This window comes from Eptesicus fuscus, chromosome 15 (genome assembly GCF_027574615.1).
Source record: "Eptesicus fuscus isolate TK198812 chromosome 15, DD_ASM_mEF_20220401, whole genome shotgun sequence".
In the NCBI taxonomy this organism is placed as follows: domain Eukaryota; kingdom Metazoa; phylum Chordata; class Mammalia; order Chiroptera; family Vespertilionidae; genus Eptesicus; species Eptesicus fuscus.
In genome coordinates, this window is record NC_072487.1 from 1,564,945 (window position 1) to 1,585,908 (window position 20,964).

The following is a 20,964-nucleotide window of genomic DNA, read 5'->3' on the forward strand; positions in this document are numbered from 1 at the left end:
GCCCGCCCCCTACTGAGGATCGAGCCTGCAACCCAGGCATGTGCCCTTGACTGGAATTGAACCCGGGACCCTTCAGTCCACAGGCCGATGCTCTATCCACTGAGCCAAACCAGCCAGGGCAGGGTTTAGTCTTTAACTTAAGATACTAGCAAGCTGCTGGGCAGCAATGTAGTTAGACTTGGGTTTGCATATGTGTGGAGAACCGATTAGAGCTGGGTGATGGTAGAAATGGGGAGACTTCTTACCCAGGTGAGAGATGGTATTATCCTGGGCCAGGGCCATGGCAATGGAGACGGAAAACATTAAGCAGAAAGCATCCAGAAAGCAAAACCAACAGGACGCGGTGTTGGAGTGGACACAGGGAGAGAGGGAGGGGTCAGAGGCAGGGCCTGGGCTTCTGACTTGTGAGCTAGCTACAGGGGTGACAGTGCCTTTGGGTGAGGGAGGGATTTTAGGGAAAAGATTAAGTTTGAAGCGGGGCTCACGGTAAATCAGGTTTGTACAGTTTGAGTTGGAGGTGCCATTGGGCCAGCCACGTAGGAAGACCACGGAAATGACTGAAACATAGTCTGGAGGTCAGGGAACAGCTGGGGTTGGAGACGTAAGTTTTGGAGTTGCCAGGGTTACGGGTGCAGCTACATCTGTGAGCTGGAAAGAGATATCTCAGCTGGAGCTCGTGGAGTGAAAAGGGAGGATGGCCTAGGACCACACCCTGCACGGTGGGGAGGCAGAGCGGAGAGGGCAGGAGGGCGGGAGGGCGGGCGGGCGGGCAGGAGGAGCCCCTACAGAAGCCAGGAGGGCGCTCTGGAGCCTGGCGCTGAGGGGAAACGCGTGCTTCGGGAGGCGGTCGCAGAGGAAGTGCTGCAGGGAGGCTGCGTGGGAGGAAGCAGAGGAGCCTGTTGGGTTTCCTGGTCTGGGGTCCCGCTGATCATGGGGATTCAGGCCCAAAGCCAGGTTGGCAGGAGAGTGCCGTGACGGAGCGGAGCCATCGTGTTGATAAGTTGGCTTATTTGTCTTGTTCTGTACTTGGGTTTTTGTACAGCTTGCTGCTAGTAGAGCAGAAGGGTTCCGTTCAGTTTAGGATTTTTCCAACTAAAACCAACCAACCACCCAACCACGCACACAGACGGAGTGGGATCCCTGTGCCCTGGCTGCAGGCTGCCCACGAAGCCCAGGGCAGCGGGCTGTGAGCTGTGCCGGCGGCTGCCCAGACGGCGGTGCTCCAATATTCCCGTCTTACAGGTACTTTTGGCCTGATCTAGCATTTACTGAGAATCAAACAGCCATAAAAGAAAAAAAAATAGATTGGACCTTATCAAATAAGAAACCGTTGCTTATGAAAAGACATTGTTAAAAAAACGAAAAGACAAGCAGACACTGGGAGAAAATAGTTCTCTGTCTGCCTCTGCATCTGTATCTACCGGAAATGAGCTTACGTCCAGAACGTACAATGGACTCTTAAAACTCAAAAGCAAGAAGCTATGTAGCCCAGTGAAAAGATGAGCAGAAGACTGGAGTAGACATTTCCGTAAAGAAGGCAGAGGAATGGCCGAGAGGCTGCTCCGCGGAGGGGAGGCCCGCCCGCGGGCCCGCACAGCACCGCCATGCTTCCCCAGGTCTCCGCATGGCCCTGTGCGGTCCTCAAGGAGGGCCTTGCTGCTCCTGTCCCTCTGGTGGGCACTCACCGTGCTCGCTGCCTCCGCTCTGGCCTGTCCCGAGGACAGCATGGCTGTGCTTCCTGTGGGTGGGAGGGAGTCGGCCTCCTGCACACCCCGTGTCCTTCCCTCCCTGGTCGGCCTGGGGGACCCGGGACCCTGCAGAAGCGACAGCCCGATGTCCAGTGCTGACTGACAGGACACTGCAGCTTCAGCCAGGGCCCTGTAGTGAGGATGTTCAGGGAGCCCTGCAGGGAGGTCCGGGCGGCCTGCCCTCACCCAACACGGACTTGCCAGGCATGTGAACAGGTGGCCGAGTGAAGGTCCTCCTGCCGCAGGCAGACCTGGAGCCAGGTGAGCCTCTCCTGAATTCTTGATCCACAGAAACTACCCATGTGACGTAAGAAATGTTCGCTGCTTTAGCTGTTAGGTGTGAGGAGGTTGCTTGTGCAGCGATGCCTGAGTGAAATATGTGGGAAGGAGTACGTAGCTCCCATGTGGCTGGGCCGCATTCTCCTAATTACTTACAAAGAGCATAGTTTGATGCCTGTCATTTATAAGGTTAAATACATTGTGTTTATCCCAGTTCTGAACCTGCAGGCAGGGGAGGAAGGAGGGAGTGAGGAGAGACAGGAGAGCAGACTGGAGTTGTAGGGAGATTCTGGGGAAAGGGAAATGCTGAAAAGATAATTTTTAAGAAGCTTTAAGGAATCATGTGTGTTATAACCCACATTTCTGACCCCACCCAAGAAACTGTCAGCAAAATACGTGTTGCTCTTTAAACTTTCGGTGGGGCTTGTGGGGAACAGTCAGATGGAAATTGCACACAGATGAGGGCTGAGCCCATCGCATCATTTCCCCAAGTTCACACCAAGGAGGGGGCAGGGCTGCCCAGGCTCCGGAACTGTCTCCAGCTGCGGCAGCGGAAGCAGAGGACACAGCTGGGCTGACGGACCGGCGGACAGACTCAGAGGACTCCTCTGCTCCCGGCTGGTCTCACTAGATCCAAGATGGAGGAGTCTGGAACTAAGTGCTTCAAGACCAGCTTTTAAAGCCTTGTTTACCCTTCAGGCGTCCTTGAGGGCCCCTTTGGGGAGAAAACCCAAAGATAAACCCCTGGCAGTCTGCAAACAACACTGGGAGAGCACCCCCCTCCCGCTTTGGGTCAGGCACCAGCAGGGGCTGAAGGAGGCTGTGTGGTGGGGCTGGGGCCAGGGCAGCTGGATGATTTCACCATCTTCTCCCATCCTCCCCGACCCCCAGCTGCCCCGGCCAGTGAGGGCCAGTCCCTCCAATCTGCGTGAGGGATGAGAAGTGAGCAGGATGTTCCCCCAAGCAGATTCAGCAAAGACAGCGAGAGGCCTCAGGGGCAACCTCAGCCTTGTCCTCAGACCTTAGCGACAGAGCTTTCCCTTCCTGCCATGTGTGAGGGAGGCGCAGGAGCAATTCCAGGGGTCTCCCTAATTCACCCCGACTAACAGGAAATGGTGTTTGAGCAAAAACACCAAACAAACTGCTTTCTAGTCAGTTAAAAGATGAATCTCACACAACAAATAACAGACGCTGGAGATTCCAAATCCTTTCTCCAGGAGAGCAAAAACAAAGGAAATTCCTAAGTTACTCACTGTAGGGACTGGCCTTCCAATTTCAGGCCTTTGCATGTGTTAAGCAAAACCAAGAATAAGCAAGAAAATATGCCATTTGAATTGCGTTCAAATTTTTTTTACAAGTGAAGCAAATTACTTTTGCATGTCCTGGGGCTCTGCAGAGAACAGTGTTCTGCCCTTAATGAGTAAAATGACACAATTGGCTTTTAACTGTAAACCAAACGCGGTGGTGGCTTCAAGAGCACGGCTCCGGGGCGCTCTCCACGCAGCCCCGCCGGCGGTTTCTGAGCTTTCTGGAGGGGCGCGGTGGTCCCCACGGGGCGGCCGGCGGCTCGCTCATTTCCTCGGACGTTTCCCGTCCGCAGGCCCTCACTTGTGCGGTTCCCGCGCCGCTGGGTGCTGGGGCTGGGCGGCTCCCCCGGGGAGCCGGCGGGGCGCAGTGTCGTCCCGACCTACCGACTCCTGACCAGGTCCCTAGGCTCCCATTCTCTGAAGGTGGGTGCGGCTGGACGCCCCCAGGCGCCGCCTTTGCGGCCAGGCGTCCCGAGGCGCAGGCCCCAGGGCGGGAGCGGGAGGCAAGTCCCCGGACGAGCGGTGCCCCGGGTCCGGGCCCGCAGCTTCCCGCGCGCCACGCCCATCGCCGGCGCGTGCCTCCGGCAGGGGGCGCCTGCCGGGCCTCGCTCTGCCCATCGGGGCGGGCGAGCGGGGACCCTGCCTCCTGCGCGCCCGCGGTCCGCCCCTCGCGCTCGTCCCGGCGGCTGGACTCCAGAGCCCGCGTCCCGGAGTCTCGCCGTCCGCCCGCGCCGCGCCCGGAGAGGAGGCGACCGCGAGTTCCTCGAAAGGGACCATCTCGCGAAGCGCCCCGGAGAAAGGCCACGGCCGCGCGGCCGACAGGGGTGGTGGTTCCCGGCCCCCCGCCCGGCCCCCACGGCCCGCGGCATGGCCCGGGGCCCGGCGCCGCCGCTGCTGTGCGCCCCGGCCGTCTGGGCGGCCGCCGCGCTCCTGCTCCTCGCGCCCCGGACCGCAGGTAGGACCGCGCGCCGCGGGCTCCGGGCTGGAGCCCGTCCCTTCCGCTCCGGGCCGCCGCCGCCGGTGCTCTCCCCTCGGCGCGCTCCGGGCCGGCTGAGTGTTTCCAGAGGCCGGGCGGCGCCGCGGGGAGCCCTTCGCCGGTTTCCAAGGGTCGAGAGTGGGAACGCGGCCCGGCCCGGGTCCTCAGACGTGGCCCGTGCTTCCCGGGACTGACTCGGCCTCTTCCCCAGGTCCTCCCGGCGCCCCGGGGGGCGGGCTCCCACCCCGCCGCTCGGTGGAGCGGGGCTTCGGCTTCCCTTTTGTTGGCCCCTTCCCCTCCCCCACCGCCGGAGGTGGCCGAAGCGGCGTGTCCTGGGCTTGGGGGCGGCGGTCCCTGGGTGGTCTTTGGACCGCCTTCGGGCCTCACCCCGGGATCCGGGATGAGGCGCACAGCTGGCGGGACCGGCCCGGCTCCCGGGTGGCACTTTCCTAAAGGGGCACCCACTGTCCCGGGAGGCCCGGCGAGGACTCCGCGGCGAGCAGGACCTGCCCTGAGGTTCCCCGGGGCTGGCGGCAGCGGCCTGGGTGCCGGGGAGGAGGTGGCGCTCGCTCTCGCCGTCCGGACCCAGGCAGCACCCCGGCCTGTGCACCGCGCGGCCGGATTCGGGGTATCCTGCCGGGTTGGGGGAGGCGCAGTACCTCCAGGTCGGAGGTTTGCAAGCTTAAGGTCGACTTCAGCCCTAAGATCTGAGCCGCCTCCTTACACGCAAGTAGGTTTCAGTGTCGCCCGCCGCACTCCGCGCGCCCCAGCCCCGCATTCCTCCACGGGGTGAGCTGAGGGGACCCGCGCTGTGTGCGGCTCGGCTCTTCCCGCGCCTTGCGGCCAGCTGCGCCTCTGCGCGCCCCGGAGGCCAGTCCTCCCACAGGGGTGCTGGGCAGCCTCCCGGGGCGTGTGGCTTCAGCAGATGCTGGTCACGTCGGACACTCTGGTTCCTCGACTGGCGAAGGGGCTTTGCGGTAGCGGTGCGGTCTCTACAGACACCCCGCTCGAGGCGCGCGGTGACTGGTGGGTCAAGTGCTCCATTCCCAGTCGGTCCGAGCGTCTGACGACACCCCTGCACCCGCTAGGACGCTGCTCCCCTTCGAGTGAGGGGTTCCTCTGCGGCGCTGTTGGCTGGGCGGGCTTGGGTGGGGACAGACTCCGGGACGCCAGGTGCGTGGGCGTGGGCCCACCCCAGGGTGAGGGCCAGACGTGTGACGCGGCGGTTTTAGGTGCTTTTGGGGGGGCGGGGGGCGTGCGGGAGGGGTGATGAGTCTGTTGCTTACATCTAGGTTGTAACAAGAACAGGAAGGTGGCTCGCATTTCGGGCTCAGTGGTTTCCTCGTTTCCAGTTGAATTTAAGAAATCTCTGAGGAACGAAGCAATCTTGCCATTTTCGCTAACTTTTGAGTCCTGTGTGGAGGTAGTTTTATTTTTCCAGTAATATAATAGTAGGCTCTCTAGGGGAGGGGTAGGAAAGCTTAAACAGCGATCTCTCCTGGAATTAGCTGAAAATTCAAAGAATATGGTCATGCTCAAAATATGAATCAGTTTTACGATTACAGGAGATTTGGGTGTTTGGATCTCTTCTGCTGTGACGATGAATCCATATAATTTGAGTGTGTTTTGTACACGAAAAGTAAATTACTGTGTAAAAACATGGAAAGGTTATGTTGAAAGGATTTAGAAGCTCTTATTCTCCCTTTCCATAGAAGGCTCTGTGCCAAGGAGACAGACCCTGACTTGGGACTGTGTTCCCCGCTTTCGATGGAGAGCTGGGAGTGGGGGTTGGGGTCCACCCTCTCCCCAGTTTGACAGTGAAGTGTTTACTTCTGGCCCGGATCCCTGGCGTGATGGTCATAATAAATAATGATAGTGATCCACTTGGAAGTAAATGAAAACATCTTGAAGAAGACTTTGGAAGAAAGCGGTTTTTATGTATGCAGCAGGCAACATGTTTTTCTTATTATGGCTGTGTACCAGGGGAAGGCGCAGTGCGCACTGGAAATGTTTCCGTGTTTAATGGTGAGAGCCAGTTTAACCCTCACGGCGACGGGATCAAGAATGCCACCCCGAGACCGCGCTGCGCCTCCATCTGTGCCACATCCGGTCTGACTGCGGGGCCCGGCGGGGGCTGACCTTCCCCTGAGTACCGAGCCGGTGGGAGCCCTCTCGAATTCTGCTTATTTTGCATGCAACGAAGCCACGTCGGTTCCGAAGTGTGCCTTCCCGGCTGGTTTTGGTGACAGATCTGCAGGTTTACGAGGCACTGAAGTAACACTTCTTACTGGCAACCCTTCCTGTTGGTTGCGGGGCAGCTGTAAGTGGTGCTTGCTCGTCATTGTTTGTTCGGGTGTGACTGCCTGTTTGACCCTCGGAGACAGCCTGGCAGAGTGGGAATCCCCCTGACCTTCTTGGGAGAACCCTTTCCCTGAGATCAACGGAATGAAAAAGCCGGGAAGGGGAGCAGCCTGAAGGGAGGGAGGACGACGCCCCCACAGCCGGGTTCCGCGGAGGAGCGGCGCTCCTTTAAGATGCATTCCCGGGGGCCAGGGTGCGGAACTCCTTACCGTTGAGTGGATCTGGGTGTGAGGGGCGGGGCCGCCCAGGCTGCGGGCCCCCAGCCCGAGGAGGGACCGGAAATTTGTGCGCTCACGCGGCCCGGGGAGCCCTAATGACCCTAACTCCAGCTGCAGTCCGGAGAGAGTGGGCCGCTGAGCGACCCTCCCCCGGGCTCACTGCCGGCCTCCAGGGCCCGAGGCCTTTGGTGTTTATCTCTCCATTTCCGGGAACCTGCAGGGGGCTTGTGCCCCACCCCAAGCTGGTGGTGACCCGGAGAAGGGCTGGCCGAAGCCCTGGGTTGGCCTGCTGTGGCTCAGGGGGAGGGGTGTCCTCAGGCTGTGACGCTCGGTCACTGGGGCAGCTCCTGTTTGGAGACTGCGGTGGTCACCAGCGGGTCCCTTCCGGAGTCACGGGGGTCGCTGTGCAGAGGGCGCGTTCAGTGCGGGGAAGTCCGCGTCGTGTGTGGCCAGTAGCATTCTCATGAAGGGGTTTTCGGCCAAAAGGACTGGTTCTGAAAACCGCTTCCCAGGGACCCGTTTTGGGTCCTGGGTTTTGTGTTGCTTGCCTGCAGCGCTGTACCAAATGCTGGTTCAGCACACAGTGAGGGCTGCTTGAGTTTTGAAGTGAAAATCAGAGCAAAACAAGGAGTTTGGCCCAATGATTATGGCTCACCGACTGGGTTTGCACCACTCCCTCCTTCTAGTGTGTATGTATTTGGTTTGGTGGAGCAGTTTGCCAAATTGGGAATAAGGGTGGGATGGCGCTGGTTGAATGTGCAGTTGTCATAAAATAAGTCTGGGGTGTGATCTGCTTAAAATCATATTAACAGAGTGGCCAAGGAATTGCTGAACAATGTTGGAAAATTTCAGAAAGCTTTTCAAAAATAGGGAATTGTGTTGGTATAGTTAGCTCCATTGTTGGGATTTCTGGCCTTTTTTTTTTTTTTGTAAGTTCTATCTCTGAAAGAATAAAAAAATTCAAAGCCAAAGGGAAGGAAATAATTACAGAAAAATCTAGCCTAATTGGAATAAGTGGCTTATCCTCTACAAAGTCTTAAGTTCCAGTGGGAGGTAGTGTGTGTGTCTTTAATTGTCATTGGAATGAGCTTCAGTAAGCACCCTGTCACGTTTGAGATGTTATCTGCGGAGAAGTATCTGCTTCTTCAAGTCCCCGGGAGTGGGGGAGGGTTTCCCCAACTCTTAGATGCTCCCGCACAATGGTTTCCACACCCGGTCCTCCTGGAGGGCCAGTTAGCCAGCCTGCAGCTAACTTGTAGGAGTCCTCCCTGCAGACTCCTGAGGTGGACGGTGGCAGCCACCGGGCACAGTTAGCTGTTTAGGTTAAAGGTAACTAAGCTGGAGGAACTAGCTGCATTTCCTTCGTTGCCTGTGGCAGTTGGCTGACATCACTGCAGAAGCTCTGTCTGCCACCACTCTCTGTGCTTGTCACTGTTGCTTAAGGAACATCTAAAATTGGGAGCAAGGAGGGACTTCCCGATGTTTGCTTAGAGTTCTGTTTGTTGATTGTGGGAGATTTGAAGGCAAAAATGAACTGGATTAACTGATCTGTGGAGCCAGAGGGCCCTGCCGGTGTGATGACCAAGGCAAGGAAACCTGAACTATAGAGAATGAGTAGGGCTTGGGGGTCCTGAGGAACTGGATAGGGACCTAAGAGTTCCATTTGGAATGTGAGCAACCACAAATGGATGGCAAGAGGGGGTAGGATGGGAGTGAGGAAGCTTCGGGCACAATTTCTGGGTCATATCGCACCTTGGGTAGAGTCCGCCTTGTAGCCCTGTCAATCATAGAGTGTTATTTTGTGCTTTTGACACTTACAGAACACTAGAGGCCCGTTGCACGATATTCGTGCAAGAATATGCCTGCCTTCCCCTGGCTTCGCTCCTGGCCACCAGGGAGCCTGCAAGTCCTCGATCCCCGTGGGAGCACCGCTCCTGTAGCTCCCTCCACTGGCTCCCCTCCCCCTCATAGCAGGTGTCCCGCCCCTCCTGGTCACTCCGTGCCTGCATAAACAAATTAACCCGCCATCTTTGTTGGGTTAATTTGCATACTCACTCTTGATTGGCTGTGGGAGTAGCAGAAGTACGGTCAATTTACATGTTTGTCTATTATTAGGTAACTAGAGGCCCGGTGCACGGAATTTGTGCACGGAGGGGGGTTGTCCCTCAGCCCAGCCTGTACCCTCTCCAATCTGGGACCCCTCAAGGGATGTCCGACTGCCCTGATTGCCCCTAACCACTTCTGCCTGCCAGCCTGATCACCCCCTAACCACTCTGCTGCCAGCCTGTTTGCCCCCAACTTCCCTCCTCTGCCAGCCTGGTTACCCCTAACTGCCCTCTCCTGCAGGGTTGATCACCTCCAACTGCCCTCCCTTGAAGGCCTGGTCCTTCTCAACTGCCCTCCCTTGCAGGCCGGGTGCCTCCCAACTGCCCTCTCCTGCTGGCCATCTTGTGGTGGCCATCTTGTGTCCACATGGGGGCAGGATCTTTGACCACATGGGGCAGCTATATCGTGTGTTGCAGTGATGATCAATCTGCATAGTACTCTTTTATTAGATAGGATAGAGGCCTGGTACAGGGGTGGGGGCCAGCTGGTTTGCCCTGAAGGGTATCCCGGATCAGGGTGGGGTTCCCTTAAGGCGTGGGGTGGCCTGAGCGAGGGGCCTGTGGTGGTTTGCAGGCCAGCCACGCCCCCTGGCAATGCAAGCGGAGGCCCTGGTATCTGGAATTTATTTTCCTTCTACAATTGAAACTTTGTAGCCTGGAGCAGAGCCAAGCCTGGGATCCCTCCGAGGCTGGCAGCCATTTGTGTTGGGGTTATAATTGAAACTTTGTTGCCTTAAGCGGGTGGGCCCGGCCAGGGTGTGTGGAAAGCTTTGCTTCCCCTGTTGCCGGCAGGCAACCCTGGCCTGCTCTCTCAAGCTCCATTCTGCCGCCATTTGTTTGAATTTGTTTACCTTCTATAATGGAAACTTTGTAGCTTGAGTGGAGGCTTAGGCCTGCAAATGCTGGCGGAAAGCTTGGCTTCCTCTGTTACCTAGGAAACCTTGCTCTCTGTGGCTGTAGCCATCTTGGTTTGGGTTAATTTGCATACTTGCTCTGATTGGATGGTGGGCGTGGCTTGTGGGCGTGTCGGAGGTATGGTCAATTTGCATATTTGTCTATTATTAGATAGGATACTTGTGGCCTGGTGCATGAAATTTGTGCACATTAAAAGGGAATTAATTAGAGGAAATATTTTAATATTGCTATTTGCCCTTTATAATGGAAGTGTCAGAGATGAAAGAAAATTAGTAAAATGTATATGGAAATCTCCCTCCTGTCAGAGTCTGGGGCATGCCGTGGGACCTAGAGTCAAGTCCCTGCCCACCACCTGCACGCACTTCGAAAACACAGGAGACCCAGACCCAGCTGACCCCACCCCTGTCAAGCCCTGCCAGGTGAGGGGCACGGCCTGAGGTCCCTGTCAAGCCCCATGGGGTGGGGGGCGTGGCCTGAGGTCCCTCGCCCCGGCCAGGCGTCATGCAGCCTCAGGACCCTGCTGTTCAGTCATGATGTCATGGCGTCCCAACTAATTTGCATGTTCCTCTATTATATAGATTGGAAAATAACATTTGGAAATTGAGAATTTTCTTTCTGACAGTGAAATAACACCCAGATCACCATACCATCAACTTTTATAACACGGGGCTAGTTTCCAGAGCAATTTAAAACAGTGAAAAATTGAGCACCACAATAATTCTGTAGGAGGAGATGGTGACCCAGTGTGTTCCCGTCTTAAAGAGGTGTGAGGGGTGGATGGAGGACAGGACTGGCGGGATGGCTGGTTGTGCATCTGTTTATTTTTTAAAAAAGAAACATAAAGGAGAAACCAGAAAGTGACATCAATACTCCTCTTCATTAATGCATATGCATGAGACACATTTTTATGTATGTGCATAAGTAGACCCTTTTGACCACTTTTAAGTGTACAACTCAGTGGCGTTCAGTATATTCACATTGTTCTGCTACCATCACCACAACCCATCTCCAGAACTTTTTTCTTCTTCCCAAACTGAATCTGTCCCCGTCCAACACTAATTCCTAGTCCCTGTCCCCTGACCACGGCACCCACTCTTCTGTTTTCTGTCTGTATGAGTTTGACTGCTCTAGGTACCGCATGCAAGTGGAATCACACTATATTTGTTCATTTGGGCCTGGCTTCTTTCACTTAGCATAGTGTTTTCAAGATTCATCCATGCTGTAGCATGTGTCAGTCCTTAACTTTTTAAAGGCTGAATAATACTCCGTTGTGTGCATGCACACATCTCTCACACACCATATGTGTATGTAGCACATTTTGTTTTTCCATCTGTTGGCAGACGTTCGGATTGTTTCCACCTTTTGGGTATTGTGAATAATGCTGCTATGAAGGTGTCTGTTTGAGTCCTGCTTTCAGTCTTTTGGGTATATACACAGAAGTAAAATTGCTAGATTATATGGTAATTCTATTTTTAATATTTTGAGGAACCACCATACTGCCAAAACTTGTTATTTTCTGTCTTATTGATAATAGCAATAATGAGTGAGGTGCTATCTCATTGTGGTTTTGCTTTTCATTTCTTTAATGACTCGTGACATTGAGCATCTTTTTGCATCAGCTATATGTATTTCATGACCATTTGTATGTGTTCTTGCAGAAGTGTCTCCAGATCCTTTGCACATTTTTACTTTTATTTTTAAACATTTTTTAAATTGATTTCAGAGAGGAAGGGACAGGCAGAGAGAGATAGAAACATCAATGATGAGAGAATCATTGATCGGCTGCCTCCTGCACACCCCCTATTGGGGATCAAGCCCGTAACCCAGGCATGTGACCTTGACTGGAATCGAACTTGGGACCCTTCAGTCCGCAGGCTGATGCTCTACCCACTGAGCCACACCAGCTAGGACCCTTTGCACATTTTTACATCAGATGTTTTTGGTTGAGTTATAGGACTTCTGTGTATTCTGGATATTAACTCCTTATTAGATAAATGACTTGTACATGTTTTCCGTGCGCTGTCTTTCCACTCTGTTGATAATGTCCTTTGATGCACAAAAAGTATTTAATTTTAATGAATCCAATTTATGTTTTGTTTTCTTGTTTCATCTGTGTTTTCGGTGTCATATCCAAGAAATAATTACTAAGTCCAAACTCATGAAGTTCTCCCCGCCCCCCCTCCCGTGTTTTCTTCTAAAAGTTTTGTAGTTTTAGCTCTTGTGCTTAGGTCCTTAGTTTATTTTGAGTTAATTTTTGTGTATGGTGTTAGGTAAGGATCCAACTTCATTCTTTTGCATGTGGATGTCCAGTTTTCCCAGCATCCTTTGTTGAAAAGACTGTTTTTTCTTCCTTGAATCGTTTTGGCACCTTTGTCATTTGCCACGTATGTACCGTTTATCCCTGGGTTTGCTATTGCATTGGTCAGTGTGTCTGTCCTCATGCCACTCTTTGGATTACTGTGGCTTTGTGAGGTATGTTTTGAAATCAGAAGTGTGAGTCCTTCAACTGTTTCTTTTTCTAGGTTGTTTTGGCTATTTGGGAGCCCTTAAAACTCCATATGAATTTTAGGGAGGATTTTCTATATCTGCAAAAAATGTCATTGGGATTTTGATAAGGATGCACTGAATCTGTAGATGGCTTTGGATAGTATGGGCATCTTAACAAATCTTCTAGTCCACAAGCATGGATGTCTGTGCATTTAGATCTTTAATTTCTCTCAGTAGTGTTTTGTAGTTTTCTGTGTACAAGTCTCTCACCCACTTTATTGGATTTGTTCCTAGGTATATTTTTATTTTTGATGCTATTGTGAGTGGAAATGTTTTCTCAATTTCCTTTTCAGATTGTTCTTTGTTAATGCTTAGAAATGCAACTGATTTGTTTTGTTTTTAATTAACAGGTTCTGGCTAGAAAGAATTCAGAGCCAAGGCCCAAACTGTAAGAGAACATTGATTGGGTAAATCACAGAGATAAAAAGTAATTCATAAAAGAAGTGGGCTTAGGGAACAAGTCATAGAGGTAAAGGAAGGGTCCCAGGAGCCCAAGAATGAGGAAGCTGATGGTAACTGGCCGGGCAGGCCAGGGGGAGCGGGCAGGCCAGGGGGATGGGGAGGGGCAGGCCAGGGGGAGCGGGGAGGGGCAGGGCAAGGGAAAGAGGTGGGGTGTTCCTGGGAGGGAGAGCGCCGAAATGCAGCTGATTCTTGCCAGTTGATTTTGTATGATGCAAGTTTTCTTAATTCGTTTATTAGCTCAAGTAGAATTTTTGTGGATCTATAAGTAAGGTCGTGTCATCTGTTAACAGATAATTTTGCCTCTTTCCAATCTTGGATGTAACTTCTTTCTTTTTTAATTTTTGCCTAATTGCTTTGGAGCTTGCAGGGTTGCGTGAAGTGGTGAAAGAGGACCTCCTTGTCTTGCTCCTGATCCTGGGGGAGATGCTCTCAGTGGCTCACCATTGAGTATCATGTTATCTGTGGGCTTGTCCGTGGCCTTTATTATGTTAAGGTAGTTCTTTCTGTTCTTAGCTTATTTTTATGTATTTTTGTATAGTTCAGACTTTCGGAACATGCAAATGTTCTACACGTTCAAAAATAAAATTCAATCATTAAAGATGGCGGGAAACCAAAACAGAATGCAAACAAGTAAAGGACCCCAATTATATGCAAATAAATCATGTAACGGCACTGCCGGGAAAGAGGGGCCTAGTTCACGTGAATGTGGACCCCGTCCTTGGACTGTACGTCCTCAGTTTGGGGAAAAACAAGCCTGACGACAAATCTCGCACTTTCCGTAGGTTGGCTTCTCCCAGGGGCGTGTGTCACAGTTCTGAAACCATTTTGTGACCTGTGGGATCGGGCAAGTACGAGAGGTGTTGATAGCCCTGGAGCCAGGGTCCCCATTGAGGAAGAGGGGAGGTAAAAATACAGCACGAGGGGAGGCGGTGAGAACCTGGAGGGACTGGAGTGGAATTAGAAAGAATGGTATAACTCATGATACATATATGTATATTAACATATGCCCACCTATATGTAAAATAGTATGTTAAGATTATAATGCATAATTTGTAAAATGTAGGATTTTCCAAAAAATGTATACACACTTTAACAGCTGATAACTCAATTTTGAAAATAAAATGTATTTTAAGAAACACTGCCTTTATAATTATTTAAAATTATTTATATTTACTTTTCCTATACGTAACAGTTATTTCCTAGCACCTCATTAGCCATGAGCTCTCTTAGTGCCCAGATCTTGGTTTCTAAATACCGTTACACATGAAAGGAGCCAGCATGCCTGGAGAATGCCTGGGTATGGGTTCAGGACAGGAAAAATACAGGACGAGCCAGGAGCATGCTCTTGTGATAGAAAGTAAGTGATCAAAAGTAATGGGAACATATCAAATACACAAGTGCCAATTTGGAGGAGTTCCAGTGGTTAAATTCGGGACAATTTAAGCATCAAATAAATAAGGCCAAGCATGTGTACGTGGGGCAAAATAGAAATTTATGATTCAGAATTGATAATAAGTAAATAAGTAATTGAATACATGTATTAGTTTCCCAGGGTTGACGTCACAGAGTACTACAGAGTGGGTGACGTAGAACAATTGAGCAGATTCTCTCACCTGCTGTGGGTTCTGGGGCTGCGAGTGGAGAGCCCAGGTGTTGCAGGGCAGGCGCACTCCAGGGCCATGCGGGCAAATCCCTTTGCCTCCTCCCTTCCTGGCGACGGCTCCTGGCGGTCCTGGGCTGTCCCTCTGTGTCTCTGTGTGTCCCTTCCACCTCTTCAACAGCAGTCCCTGGAGCTGGGCCCATTTAAAGCGAGGGTGATTTCATCTCCAGATCCTTCACTCATTACTTCTGAAGACTCTTTCCAAATAAGATCATATCTGAAGCTCTGGATGGGTATGAGTTTTGGGGGGACATTTAACCCAGTGTAGCACAGAAGCAAATGGAAGCAGGCAGGTGAAGAGAGCCACTTTCTACAGCAAATGCCAAATAACAAATGTGAAGTGAGTTGGACAAATCACATTTGCAACAATAATTGTACAGATCGATTTGGGCAAGAATCACCCATGAATGCTGACTCCAGTTAAGTGGGTTCATGTTGGATGGGGAGCAGGCAGTGCTCACGGCTCACGTGTGTCCCCACAGGGACAGTGAAGGACTGTAGACCAGGGAAAGCAGACGTCACCCTAACGGTGACCCAGCGAGGCTCACAGCACCAGTGTGGACAGATGGACATGGTCCACCAAGAAGGAGACAACTTCAGGGTCCAGCGGGGGGCAGAAGCAAACTCCTGGTCAGAGGTCCGAAAGGATGGCGACCGCTGCTCATGGTGACACAGACCAGCAAGGCCGGGTGGAGGGGCTTCTTCCTTCCTTTCCCTCCCCCTTCCCTTTCTCCTCCCCTCCCCTCCCCTCCCCTCCCCTCCCTCCCCCTCCCCTCCCCCTTCCCCCTCCCCCTCCCTCCCTCCCCTTCCCTTTCCCCTTTCCCCTCCCCCTCCTTCCCTCCCCTCCCCTTTCCCCTTTCCCCTCCCCCTCCCTCCTCCCCTCCCCTCCCTCCCCCTCCCCTCCCCTCCCCTCCCTCCCCCTCCTTTCCTCTCCCCCTTCCCCTCCCCCTCCCTCCCTCCCTTCCCCCTCCCCTTTCCTTAGAATATGTTGATTTTAGAGAGGAAGAGAGAGAGAGAGAGAGAGACATCGACGTGAGAGAGAAACATTGATAGCTGGATTGAGCCTACAATTTAGGTCTGTGTGAGAAGATGCTCACCTGTCCGAATTCAAGGACGGACCGGAGACAGGAAATACGGCGAAAATGAGACTTAATAATACAGTCTCGAGAACGGGTGTCTTCGGTCACAGGCACAGGCGGTATTTGTCCTCCTGCCGAGAGTCCCCCCGTAGTCCCTCATTGGCTGAGCACTGGGGAGTTCACAGCCCGTCCCAGCGACACGAGGCCTTGCTGGCTCCCGTTGGGTTAGTTAGGAAAATGGGCTGGGCCTTTTCTAGTTGCCGCCACCTCCCTTTGTCGGGGAATCTTCCTGGAACATGTGCTACCAGCCGCGTGCACAGCTCTCCCCCTCTCCCCACCCCCCACATCCTGTTTGCTGGGGGAAATTCAGGGACGCCTGGCCACATGCTGTTTCTTTCCTATGAAGATGGATCAGAGGCGTGTCTCATATAGTATGTGCCCTGACTGCGAATCGAACCTGCAACCTTTTGGTTGGCCCCAACCAACTGAGCCACCCAGTCAGGTCTGGCGCGGAATTTTCTGGAACAACTGGCCTGAGTGAAGGACAAATGCGGCGGAGGATGGGCCACAGGACGTGCAGAGTGAGATCCCAGGGGCCGTGCAGCACTGGAACCTCTGACGAGACTGCGTGTGGACACATGTATGCAGAAGTGTCTCCAGGTTTACGCTCTGCATGTGTTCTTTGCACAGGTTCTGCTGAGCAGGCCCTTGCTCTTGGGCGGTGCCCCCAGGTGTGAGGGGGGGCGTGAAGTGTGCAGCCTCCTCCGAGAGTGCAGAATAAAGGCGGGGTGGGGTGGGGTGTGGAGAGAACGATAGAGCACACGGGGGAATGGGAAAAATTAGTCAATTTGGGGAGTTTTATGCATTAATCTTGCACATTTTATATACATTTGAGATGATTTTAAAATGAAGAACTTAAAGTGTTGAGTGGTACAGACGTGTGACTGTAGCCGCGGAGTCAATAGTAGAGTTTAGTGAATGCTCTTAGAAGAAAGACTCTAATGGTTATACTTGTACTGGAAATGGTGTCAGACCTCACCCAGGCATGGGGCGGGTGGGGTCCACATGCCTTCAAGGACAGACAGCATTTGACGGACAGGACTGAGCTCACCAAGTCTCAGTCTTGTGTCTGGGTCGCCAGCACGTCTCACACGTTCCCTTGGCTTGTTATTCTGGAAGACGTCACGCCGCGCACCTGTGAGTCGGAGCGGCGCGTGTTTCCCAGCCTCCGCAGGCACCATGCCCGGCCCACTTGTGAGACCTAGACGGCCGTCACGTTTTACCTGGAAACACGGCAGCACGGAGGGTAAGAACTGGTTTCCACACCATCGCAGCGCTGTTCTCCGGCACCACAGGAAGTGTGCCGGGCACCCGGGCCTGCCGCGCTCCGGCTCCGGAAAGGGCCTTTCACCTTGGGCCCCTTCACAGCGGTGGAGGCAGGTGCGCCCACCAGCCTTGGTTTTCACTGCCAGGACGGCCTGCAGCCGGACCCTGGCTTTTCCCTTGGCCTGGGCTCTACGTTCCAGCGGGTGCGGAGGCCCAGGGACCCTCCCCAACGTGAAGGAGGGCTGAAGGGTCCCTTAGAGCTTGACCTAATCCAGCTCTTCCCAGTCTCTTTCTGCTGACCGCCTTGCTCCGGGTGTGCCCTCCTGCCTCTCCCACCCCCAGGAGAGTGTTCGGCAGGGCCCCCGAGAGTGGTCCTTCTCCGTTCGGGGCCTGGACGTGCTAACCCAGGCCGGTCCTGCGGGGCAGCGAGCCGGAGGGCCGGTCCTCGGTGCGCGCTCCCCCTGCTGCAGCGACAGAAGACTCCGTTTTGTGCTGCCCAATGTGGAGGGTCTGGCGTCCCCCTTGGAAATGCGGACCGACGGGTGGAGAGAATGTGCTCACAGCCCACAAGACCGATGCAGGGGCTTGGTGAGTAACTCATAATACGGGTAACAAAAGTAAGTGCCCCAATGAAAAGAGGGACACGGGGTAGAAAGGGTAGTTTGCAGGACAAAAGCACAAAAGGGCACACATTCAGGAAAGGAGTTGGGGCTCCTTAGGGTTTAGGAAGTGCGGATTGTCATGGAGCAGCACCAGTGCTCTGAGTTTTGACTGCAAGTGAGGTGGCTGAGGCGGCCTGTCCGCGGTGGTGTGGGGCTCGGCATTGTGGGGTGTAGGCTGCCGATCTCAGGCAGGTGGACATGTCTGTCTACATTAAAAACACGTATTCTGTTGCCTGCCCTACAAACAACCTATGTGCCTGGGAGGCGTGCTGCTCCCTGCTGTACTGTTTCTAATGGCGAGAAACTGGGAGTATTGGTATGTCTTCTAATGGGAGCCCTAACCGGCCCTGTCTCAACTATGGGTTATTATGCAACAACTACATGAGTTTGGAGACCTGTGGATGCCACCAGAGGGAAATTTCAAAGAGAGATTTAGGGTGGGGAGAAGATTGCAGAAGGAAAGGTGTTGAACGTGATTGATCTAAACAGCCCCACCTCCTCGCCCATTTCTGTGGAGATACCTAACGCAGAATATGGGAGAGAGTGAAAGGGCTGTGGCGGTGGAAATACGATTGGAGCTGCCTTTTAGGATTTGCAGTTTCATAGACTCATAGGTACAGAGAACAAACTGATGGTGCCGGGGGGAGGGGTTTGGGTAAATGGACGGAAGAGGGGAAGGAGATTAAGATGTGAAAACTTCCAGTTATAAAATAAGTCACTGGCATGTAATGTACAGCACAGGGGATATAGTCAATAATATCTAATAACTGTGGTTATTAGATATTATTGACTGATGGTGACCACTTTATAAGGCATATAAACCCTGAACCACTATGTTATATACCTGGAACTAATATAATATGGTATGGTCAAAAGGTACAAGCTTTCATTTATAAGCTAGGCACTAACGATGTAATAGATAACATGATGGCTATCGTTAGCACTGCTGTGATAGTGGACAGTTGTTAAGAGAGTTAATCCTAAGAGTTCTCATGACAGGGAGAATGGGTTTCTGTATTTGATTTTTCTTTTTATGGCATCTCTCTGAGATGATGCATGCTAACTAAATGTGTTGTGTTAATCATTTCACAATATATGTAATTCCAACTGCTGTGCGGGACACATTAAGCTTATCAGTGATATATATCAATTATATCCCAGTAAAACCACCCTGAATTTACAGTTTCAAGTTTTTATGGCTTAAATCATTACTTAATGACTTTGAAAAAAATATGTTTTTTATTGATTTCAGAGAGGAAGGGAGAGGGAGGGAGAGAGAGATAGAAACTCAATGACGAGAGAAACAATGATCGGCTGCCTCCTGCACACTCCCTGTTAGGGATCGAGCTTGCAATCTGAGCCTGGGCCTGACAGGGAATCAAACAGGTGACCTCTTGGTGCCTGGGACGAGGCTCAACCACTGAGCCACACAGCCAGGCTTACTTAATGACTTTTTATGAAGAGAATGTGACATTGTTATAGATTGAATTGTGTTTCCTCCAAAAAAGATATGTTAGAGTCCTCACTCCCGGTACTTCAGAATGTGACCTTATGTGGAGAGGTCTTTGCAAGGTAAGACAAGGTCACTGGGGACCTAATCCACGTAGACTGGCGTCCTTATAAAAAGGGGGAAATGGACACAGAGACGGACACGCAGAGGGAAGACGATGTGAGGCCACAGAAAGACCGCCTGCAAGCCGAGGAGGGAGGTCTCAGGAGAAACCAGCCCTGCCCGTGACGTCCGCTTCCAGCTCAGAGCCAAGACATTAAGCGTCTGTTGTGTAAGCTGTCTTGGCTTGGTGCTTTGTGAAGGCAGCCCTAGCTGACTCATACTTACAGGTCTACACTCACAGGCATGCTAATCAGCTATTCTTTTTCTTTTTTTAAAAGGTCAGAGCAAGGCAACTTTATTGACTCATTTTGTAATGAAAGCAACAATGAAAAACACACTCAGAGCAGTGAGACATTTCTTAAGCAGGAAAATGAGGCTCCTTTCACAGCCTTTGCTAAAATTAGCAGTCTAAGAAGGCAAGAACGACAGAGAAGGTTAAAACGGTGTTGAGTTCATTTCTAAGACATCTGTAGAAAAAAAGACTACCTTACTGCACTCTGAGAAGGAGACTTTCACAGCAGAGACTCTCCTTCATGGAAACGAGGTCTCACATCAAGGATCATCTTGGCAACAGTGACTAGGTGACATTTCCGGGACGCCAGCTGTGGACGGCTTTTGTGGCTGGTTGAAGAGGCAGATTCCAAAAGCAGTGGGAAGTCACCCCTGATTGCATCAGGCTTGAGTCTTGACTGTGGACTTGACTGGTGAACGTCCACAGCGGGAATTCTGTAAGCGCTGTCGGCAACTTGATCTTCACTGGTCTGCTGTCCCTTCTTTGTGTGTATTGTTTTCTATTGATTTTATTTTTGGAGCATCTGCAAAGGAATTTGATAAAAAAGGTTCCACTGCTAACCAGCACCCTTCTACCTGAGCTTCCGGGACTTGTGTGTAGCTAATGGGCGGGGCCCAGGCCTGGGTAGTGTTGGGGAGTCTGGCACCAGGCCTGGGCCCAGCCCATTAGCTACACACAAGTCCTGGGTAGTGTTGGGGAGACTCACCAGGCCTGGTCCGAGCTCTCTGTGCACCACAGTCTGGCATGGCGAGTCCATTCTGGGGAGCCTGGCATCGGCGGGTGTCCTTCCTCCGGGCGCTCGTGGGCTGGCACGGCTGCTGTGAACCGTGCTGGCCGGCTCCGGGCGGCCTCTGGGCACTTGTGTGTCGCGGCCCCCTTTCCAGGCCTGCTCCTCAAGGGTCATTGGAGCTCCCTCACAGAGGGGCCACCATCTGCCACCATCTGCCCTCTCCACCCTCCCGCAGCTGATTGCCTGGCTCTCCAGGGGGGCGTTGAGCCTCAGAGCAAGTGAGGTGGCCCCTCTGTGAGGGAGCTCCAAGATGCCGGGCTCCCACCCAGGTCTGGTTTCCCTCAGGGAAGCCTGGGTAACAACAAAAACAAAACCCAGGGAAAGCAGACATCTTCTGGAGCTGGGATTGTGACGCCCGTCAGCCTACTGATCTATCTCACCTGGGGGCCCTTGAAGGAGGAGGCCATTGGGCTCCTGAAGGCCCACCCAGCGGGAGGCGGGGACTGGAGAGGAAGCAGGATCCCGGGGCTGGCTAGGGAAGTGTCTTTGTCTGTCCTTTGGCACTTCTACCTCGTTACCAAGCCCAGGGAGAGCTCTCCACCAGCCGCAGGTTCCCATGGACAGAAAAAAGCATTGACTTGGGCTGGCCTGGGGAGCTTTTGTGGAGATGGGGGCAGGGGTGCAT

General features: G+C 52.9%; 1 protein-coding gene across 1 annotated transcript in view; it reads left to right on the forward strand.

Annotated features, from left to right (window-relative positions):
* The first annotated feature begins 4,007 nt into the window (after positions 1-4,007).
* Positions 4,008-20,964, forward strand: part of ROR2 (receptor tyrosine kinase like orphan receptor 2) — a 212,579-nt gene continuing 195,622 nt past the window's right edge. Inside the window, exon 1 of the mRNA XM_054727483.1 lies at positions 4,008-4,289. Coding sequence (XP_054583458.1) covers positions 4,202-4,289 — 88 coding nt within the window. The 5' untranslated portion in view covers positions 4,008-4,201. The remainder of the gene's footprint in view (positions 4,290-20,964) is intronic.